Source organism: Eutrigla gurnardus (genome assembly GCF_963514095.1).
Source record: "Eutrigla gurnardus genome assembly, chromosome: 20".
Classification (NCBI taxonomy): Eukaryota; Metazoa; Chordata; class Actinopteri; order Perciformes; family Triglidae; genus Eutrigla; species Eutrigla gurnardus.
The window spans coordinates 373,413-382,210 of record NC_139931.1 but is presented as its reverse complement, the minus strand read 5'-3'; the positions used below and the strand labels follow the sequence as shown (position 1 = coordinate 382,210).

The 8,798-nt window shown below is 45.1% G+C and overlaps 1 protein-coding gene and 1 long non-coding RNA gene across 3 annotated transcripts in view; one reads left to right on the top strand and one right to left on the bottom strand.

Moving 5' to 3' along the window:
- Positions 1-429: 429 nt before the first annotated feature.
- Positions 430-2,604, bottom strand: LOC311030865. Its single transcript, XR_014599018.1, has 4 exons — positions 2,576-2,604; positions 1,940-1,983; positions 1,449-1,486; positions 430-699 (listed from the first exon to the last, which is right to left on the bottom strand). It is a non-coding gene; the product is annotated as an uncharacterized lncRNA (long non-coding RNA).
- Positions 2,605-4,990: 2,386 nt separating this feature from the next.
- LOC311030722 (protein kinase C and casein kinase substrate in neurons protein 3) overlaps positions 4,991-8,798 on the top strand; it is a 10,347-nt gene continuing 6,539 nt past the window's right edge. The window contains exons 1-2 of one of the 2 annotated variants that reach the window (XM_084036670.1): positions 4,991-5,163; positions 6,941-6,993. In XM_084036670.1, the coding sequence (XP_083892796.1) occupies positions 6,949-6,993 (45 nt within the window). In that variant the 5' untranslated portion in view covers positions 4,991-5,163; positions 6,941-6,948. Of the gene's footprint in view, positions 5,164-5,427; positions 5,592-6,940; positions 6,994-8,798 lie in introns of those variants that run through there. The other variant, XM_084036669.1, reaches the window with a different exon arrangement.

Here is an 8,798-nt window from a genome sequence, read left to right as displayed (position 1 = left end):
CATGGAGGGAATCGGTCGGACTGATAGAAAGCATTTATTTTTCCTTTAAGAGATCTTTTAAAAAATGAGAATATGAACTGATGACAGGTAACTTACAGAATATATGTATATGCGATATGCATATACACGTTCATATAAACACATTAATTTCAAAGGTTTTAAGAGACAATACATTGTTAGAATTATAATAAAGATACAGAAACAAAGTTCAAATTCATGTTTTGTGATTCCTTGAGTTCCGTTCTTATGCAGACGCATGTGTATGCGCACACACACACACACGCGCACACACACACACACTATTGATATACTAGGTAAATATGAAACTATCTAAAATCTAAATTTAAACTAGGAACTTGACGGTTAGTTCCACTCTTTGTACTCTGAAATAATTTATGTACATATATATCAACTTTCCTCTGTTTTCTTTAAAAGAACAGGATAATCAAAGCCTTTATAAAAGCTTTGGATCGTATCGGTGGTAAACCCAACCAACAAGGAAACAAATCATTCCAAGATTATCCTGCATGTGGTTTGTGAAAAAAGAAGAAACCAAGTTTGGACCAGTTTATTTATTAATCAGAGCAACGAGAGAATGTTAAGCCGTGTACAAAGATGACGTTTTAATAAAACAAAATGACATCACGCCATGGGTTATGAAGCAGCTCCAGTCCAGTGGTACGACGTGATCAATGACACCTGCAAGTTAAAGACAGCATGTATTACTGTTTGTCTTATTATTAAACTCTGGCCAACATGAACTCGTGTTCTCCTCAGAAACTCCGGCTTGTCGGGCCGAAGATGCACGTCGTCGTCATTCTGACTCAGAGCCCAGTGCAAGGCATCAGCGGAGAGACCGAAACTTTAAACCCTACAACATGCAGAATAGCACCCGGCTACAGCAGCTGATATGTACAAGTACATCAAGTCACAAATACTTAGTATGTACTATACAGTAGTATAAAGCCATCTTTCCATTCTCAGTGACTTAATGCATGAAGCAGATACATCATGCATTAATGCAGATTATAAAGTTTAGTACTCGACAGCGGTGCCGGTATGCTCATGCGTTTAATTTGACTCATGTAGGATCAGAGTGTTCTCGTCTGTGAAATGAGTTCCTTCTTAAAAAGGAGTTCACTAAAAGATGAGGTGAAATATGTCCGTTACACACATTAACCCTCAGGCACCACGAGGGACATTTCTGTCGATTTGGGCAAATTTGTCCTCTTAATCTGGCTATAATTTTGGCTGTTAGTGTTCCAGTGATCTATTTAAAAAATCATAAATATAGAGACTTTGTTATGAAAAATTGTGCCATATGCACTAACAAATGTACTACCCTCTTTCGCCTTTAGGAACAAAAATGTCCACTTCACAAAAACGGCTATAAAATTTAACAGATTGATATTTTTTTCTACTATTTTTGCGTAAATCTATTAACGTACCTTTTAGAAGCTCCCACCAGTGGTACCAGGTGATCAACCTGGAAGTTAAAAAGACCATTTATTACCATATATCATATTGTTATTAAACTCTGGCCAACATGAACTCGTGTTCTCCTCAGAAACTCCGGCTTGTCGGGCCGAAGATGCACGTCGTCGTCATTCTGACTCAGAGCCCAGTGCAAGGCATCAGCGGAGAGACCGAAACTTTAAACCCTACAACGTACAGTATAGCACCCGGCTACAGCAGCTGATATGTACAAGTATATCAAGTCACAAATACTTAGTATGTACTATACAGTAGTATAAAGCCATCTTTCCATTCTCAGTGACTTAATGCATGAAGTATTAATGCTTAATGCTAGTATTCATTTGACTCATGTAGGATCAGAGTGTTTCATCTCCAGCATTCACAGTTCACGTCACTATTGTCTATGAAGTTAGTTTTTTCAGTAAAGATTAGTGAAATATGCGAGTTTCACACATTAACGTACCTTTTAGAAGCTCCAGTCCAGCGGTACCACGTGATCAAGGACACCTGGAAGTTAAAGACAGCCTGTATTAATGTTTGTCATATAATTATTAAACCCTGGCCAACACTAGTTCATGTTCTCCTCAGAAACTCCGGCTTGTCGGGCCAGAGACGCACGTCGTCTTCATTCTGACTCAGAGCCCAGTGCAAGGCATCAGCGGAGAGTTGCACCTCAACCCACCGTTTTAATAACATCACACATTTAAATCCTTCATGTGCTGCTGCTATTTGTCGCGAGATTACAGACTAGCATGGGAGCTCATGTTAGCTACCATGCTACCGTAGCGTGGCAGGCTAACCACGTGGAGTTGGGCCCTTCTATTCCAGGACTATGTGAACATTTCCTCTGGTCTTAGAAGAGACCTCATACTTTTATAATTTCCACATGTCTACTGTGTTTATTTCAGCGTACAAGTTACCCACCAAAGCGGTTTTATATTTTCATAAATCATCTCAATCTCAATCAAACTGCTAGCAGCGAATGTTCGCGTTAATTCAGTGAATGTAAACGTTATTAAAGTTACACAACAGACAGGCAGTGGGTGGAAAAACACTCTACATCTAAAAATATTAACACAAATCCACAGGATCGCCTTACCAGTTACACATAGGTGTTCCAGCGTCGGCAGCCGGCAAACAAATGAAAGCAGCGCGGCTTCTTCTCCGGCTTTTATCAGCTTTTAGGAAAATCAGCGCCACGCAGTGGACGGGAGTGGAACCGCTGGGAACATTTACTAACAAAAACACGTCTAAATTCTTTCTAAATAACACATACCAACATTATGAATTACTCCTCTGAGATGTTTACAGTATTAAATACAGTATTAACGTCCAACTTAAGTCCAACTCGATCGCATCATATCACCTTTCACACAACTAGTGACGTTAATATTGTATTTAATACTGTAAACATCTCAGAGGAGTAATTAATAATGTTGGTATGTGTTATATATATACATTTACATATATATATATACACATATACATCACTGTACAATAAAAAATAAACGCGCCAGATTTATTGAACCTACCGGTATTTTTCTCTCAGCAGTGGAGTTACCGGACGTGTGTATTTATAATCATGAGTTTGTCTGCCCTCTAGTGGCTACAGTGACGAACAGCAACTGTACTTATTCACTGTAACCACTAGAGGGCAGACGCTGTTGTGTGTTCCAGTCACCAGTCTCTCTCATCCGGACGTGTGTATTTAGAATAATGAGTATGTCTGCCCTCTAGTGGCTACAGTGACGAACAGCAACTGTACTTATTCACTGTAACCACTAGAGGGCAGACGCTGTTGTGTGTTCCAGTCACCAGTCTCTCTCATCCGGACGTGTGTATTTAGAATAATGAGTTTGTCTGCCCTCTAGTGGCTACAGTGACGAACAGCAACTGTACTTATTCACTGTAACCACTAGAGGGCAGACGCTGTTGTGTGTTCCAGTCACCAGTCTCTCTCATCCGGACGTGTGTATTTAGAATAATGAGTATTTCTGCCCTCTAGTGGCTACTGTGACGAACAGCAACTGCACGCCACTAGTAAAGTCAAACGCAACACAATATAGTAGTACTTCCGACCGATTCTTTCAAAATAAAATATTTACACTAGACGTTGTTATGCACTGTGGCCTCTAGAGGGCAGACCTATTTGTGAATTTAAATACACCGCCGTTGACCATACAGTGTATTATAATCATGAGTATTTCTGCCCTCTAGTGGCTACAATTAGGAACCGCAACTGCTCTCCATTAGTACGGTAGCACTTCCGACCAATTCTTTCAAAATAAAACATTTACAATAGACGTAATTGCGCTTCCGACCGATTCTTTCAAAATAAAATATTTACAAGAGACGTAATTGCGCTTCCGACCAATTCTTTCAAAATAAAACATTTACAATGGACGTAATTGTGCTTCCGACCAATTATTTCAAAATAAAATATTTACAATAGACATTCAAAAAACATTCATTAATTTGAAATAGCAGTTACTTTTAGCACTTTTGTACACAAGTAAATCACGATGGGTAACAGCAACAGAGTACCTTTGTACTGAACCATTATTTTCTTAAACAAAAGTTAAGGCTGCATTTATAATAGATTTGAACAAGTAAGCACATGACAACTTTTGTTGAACATTCTTTATAATTCTCCTGTAGTGCTTTTACACTGGTGAATATAAACATTCCTTAACAGGGACAGCGTTGTCCTTGTCTGTCTACTGTCCTTCCAGATAAGATTACAGGATTACTACGCTTCCAAACAGCAGCTCGTAGCCGGCGTACACACTCGTCTAGTATTTACACGGCGTGTTCTGGCAAGGCGACGCTTCACAAGTTCAGCTGAGCATGAAGCCAGAAAGGCATACGTGTGTGTGTGTGTGTGTGTGTGTGTGAGAACCATTCTTACTTCAGGGGGTCTTGGACTTCAAAGAATGTCTGCCTGTAACACACACACACACACACACACACACACACACACACACACCGGATGTGTCCTCCAGCTGTGGAGGCAGGCCTCATATCCCGAGGGAGTGTTGAGGAAAGAAGCAGAAAGACAAGCAGAGGTTTCCTTATCTGGTCATGCTGCCTCTTTGTGAAATAGTGAAACATAGTAAACAACCCAATTACATACAAACCTATACGGACACACACTCATGGCTGGGTGACTCAGCTATTGTCTGACACCTATAACTATACACACACACACACACACACACACACACATGCTAAAAAGCCAATACAGCACAACTTTAAGTGCTGTGAAGGAGGTGAAGCGAGTGAATGAAAGAGAACAAGAGAGATGATCTCAACAACCGGCGAAGTACAAAGAACAAGAGTTTCCTGCAGCTGTTTGGGAGAGAGAGAGGGGGGGGGGTGGAGGGTGGGAGAGAGGGAGGGAAGAGAAGGAGGGAAGAAGAAGGAAAAAAAGGAGCCAACTCATCTGACACAAACAGTGAGCCAAAGAAAAGGGAAGAGCTGTTTCTGAACGAGTGGAAAATTAAAAGTTGGAGAAGACGAGTAGAAGTGTGAAGAAGACGAGACAGAGAGAAGAGGAAGAAGAAAAAGAAGAAGAAGGAGAAGAAGGAGAAGAAGAAGAAGAAGAAGAAGAAGAAGAAGAAGAAGAAGAAGAAGAAGAAGAAGAAGAAGAAGAAGGGGTTTTGGAGCCGAGAGGGCTGACACTCAGAGGTACGTGAGAGATCTGATGGAGGGATCCAGCTCCTATTTCTGCTCCGTGTGTTCATTTGTTACTATATATTTCCTAGATGCAATGTGTGTGTGTGTGTGTGTGTGTGTGTGTGTGTGTGTGTGTGTGACACACGAGACGGGGACAGGGGGAGGAGTGAGTGTGTGTGTCCCAGAGTGGGTGCAGGATCCTGGGGTGAAGAGTCGGTCGGGTGAGGCTCCAGATTGAGATCTTATAACTTTTGTTTGTCAAGTGAAGTGTCAAGGTTTAGACACCGGGAGGACTGGGAGGACTGGGAGGACTGGGAGGACTGGGGCGCGTTGCTGGATCGCTGCAGGACATTCAAACTGGGGAACAGATTTCCTGTCTGAGCGCCAAGAGACTGTAAAACGCAGCGGGACTCATGGTGGAATTATGATCTGTGCTGCTGGTGAGTTTTCTCTGTAGTACAAGTACAAGTAGTACACCATTCTACCACTTTAGCTGTCAGAGTATGGGATATGACTGGTCTGCCGTTAAATTGATTCCAGGAGAAACGGAGCTGCACACACGCCATCCACACGGATCATAACTCTCATAAAGAGAATGAAATCACATTAAGAGGCGGGCAAAAGGAGATATAACAGCCCCCCCCCACCAATCAGCAAGGGGACAACAGGAAGTCCAGGTCAAGAGGTTAGAAGGAGGCGAGTGATAGTTTCTCTGGGTTGTGTAATCTACAAGACCTCGGTGAGGACGATCCAGGCGGTCGGATAGGCGAGGCATTATGCTCCTCGGAGCATGTGACGCCCCGTGAACAGCAGGAGTCATGGAAGCTAATTGTGTGGCCGAGAGAGAGGGAGAGAGAGAGGGAGAGAGAGAGAGAGAGAGAGAGAGAGAGCAGAGAGAGACACTGTTCAGCTGTTTCAAACACCAGAAGGCAAAACTGCTGCATCCTTCAATATCCAATTTTTTTGGCGGAGCCTGAAGTAGCGTTCACAGATCTCACATGCAGATCACTTCATTGTGAGTCATACGGAGCGTTGACCTTTGACCCCCTGTTTATTTGGGGACACTACAACTCCTGATGAGCTTTCAGGGTCATGTGACGCTGACTCATATTTATCTGAGGGGATCTCGAACGCATCTTCATATCATATCACAGAGCCTCAAATAGAAATACTGTACATTACAGCAGTACCTCCCCACAGAGGTATTTGTACCCCTCGGAGGTACTTCTGCAGATGTAACCAACAGAATACAAGCTGTTTGTCATGAGTCATTAAGAACCCACGTTAAAGCAGCTTCGTGGAGTAATTAGTCGATATGGAGGTGAGTGAGGTCATCGGTGGACGTGGTTTCCTCATGGAGACGTGGTTTTCCATCCTTCCATATGGAGGAGATCTCAATCTGAATCCTAAAACCCTTCAACAGTAGGTGGGGACCATAAACCATGTGAGTCACACGCTTTCTATTTAGTAACTGGGATCCTTCCTGCTGAGCTGAAATGGAACATCACTATAATACATTATTATTATTATTATTATTATTATTACATGGACATATTACAGAAACTTCTGACTGAGAGAAGTACTGATGTTCTCTCCTCACGTACAAGTACTCGAGTGACAGTAAGAAAGTAAACAACCGAAATGAACTGTAATAATGAAGTAAAAGGTATCTCTATGAAGTACATTTCTACTGGCTGTTTATGTTATAAGACTAACTGAAGAAATCGTCTTCATCACCAACGAACCGTTGTGAAAGCGACCTTTGACCTAATCAGACTGTTCTCTCCAGACAACAGGATGTCGACGCCGCCTTCAGACGCCAGCAGTCGCAGCTTCTGGATGGTAAGACAGTCTGTCTGTCTGTCTGCCTGTCTGTCTGCCTGTCTGTCTGTCTGTCTGTCTGTCTGTCTGTCTGTCTGTCTGTCTGCCTGCCTGTCTGTCTGTCTGTCTGCCTGTCTGTCTGCCTGCCTGTCTGTCTGTCTGTCTGCCTGTCTGTCTGTCTGCCTGTCTGTCTGCCTGCATGTCTGTCTGTCTGTCTGTCTGTCTGCCTGCCTGTCTGTCTGTCTGTCTGCCTGTCTGTCTGTCTGTCTGTCTGTCTGTCTGTCTGTCTGTCTGCCTGTCTGCCTGTCTGTCTGTCTGCATGTCTGTCTGTCTGTCTGCCTGTCTGTCTGTCTGCCTGCCTGTCTGTCTGTCTGTCTGCCTGTCTGTCTGCCTGTCTGTCTGCCTGTCTGTCTGTCTGTCTGTCTGCCTGTCTGCCTGTCTGTCTGTCTGCCTGTCTGTCTGTCTGTCTGTCTGTCTGTCTGTCTGTCTGCCTGCCTGCCTGCTGGCCTCCCTGAGTCTCGGTGACCTCCCTGAGTCTCGGTGACCTCCCTGAGTCTAGGTGACCTCCCCGTGTCTCGGTGACCTCCCTGAGTCTCGGTGACCTCCCCGTGTCTCGGTGACCTCCCTGAGTCTCGGTGACCTCCCTGAATCTAGGTGACCTCCCTGAGTCTAGGTGACCTCCCTGAGTCTCGGTGACCTCCCTGAGTCTAGGTGACCTCCCCGTGTCTCGGTGACCTCCCTGAGTCTCGGTGACCTCCCCGTGTCTCGGTGACCTCCCTGAGTCTCGGTGACCTCCCTGAATCTAGGTGACCTCCCTGAGTCTAGGTGACCTCCCTGAGTCTCGGTGACCTCCCTGAGTCTAGGTGACCTCCCCGTGTCTCAGTGACCTCCCTGAGTCTCGGTGACCTCCCCGTGTCTCGGTGACCTCCCTGAGTTTAGGTGACCTCCCTGAGTCTCGGTGACCTCCCTGAGTCTCGGTGACCTCCCCGTGTCTCGGTGACCTCCCTGAGTTTAGGTGACCTCCCTGAGTCTCGGTGACCTCCCCGTGTCTCGTGACCTCCCCGTGTCTCGGTGACCTCCCTGAGTTTAGGTGACCTCCCTGAGTCTCGGTGACCTCCCCGTGTCTCGTGACCTCCCTGAGTTTTTAGGTGACCTCCCTGAGTTTAGGTGACCTCCCTGAGTTTAGGTGACCTCCCTGAGTCTCGGTGACCTCCCTGAGTCTCGGTGACCTCCCCGTGTCTCGGTGACCTCCCTGAGTTTAGGTGACCTCCCTGAGTCTCGGTGACCTCCCCGTGTCTCGTGACCTCCCTGAGTTTTTAGGTGACCTCCCTGAGTTTAGGTGACCTCCCTGAGTCTAGGTGACCTCCCCGTGTCTCGGTGACCTCCCTGAGTCTCGGTGACCTCCCCGTGTCTCGGTGACCTCCCTGAGTCTAGGTGACCTCCCTGAGTCTAGGTGACCTCCCCGTCAAGCAGACTAAACAGTTTTAAACCTATCAGCGAGAACACGGCTGTTTTAGTTCTTGTGGCCTTGTTAGCTGTGATAGCTCAACGTGGACTACAGGACCAGGATCAGGTCTAGAGGGATCCGGGATGCGAGGCCTCCACTTTCACTTCTCTGCAGCATGAAGCTGCTTTCATTTGACCTGTTCCTATGATATTATATACATGATATTACAGTCGTCCAGTGACGGAAACAGTGACTTCCTGTTTTACCTGACGACGGGTGTTTCTGCTGGTTTTCATCTGTGCTAAGCTAAGCTAACGGTCTGCAGCGTCATGTTCACCACACAGATGTGTTACTAATCATCTCCTCAAGTCCTGAACAA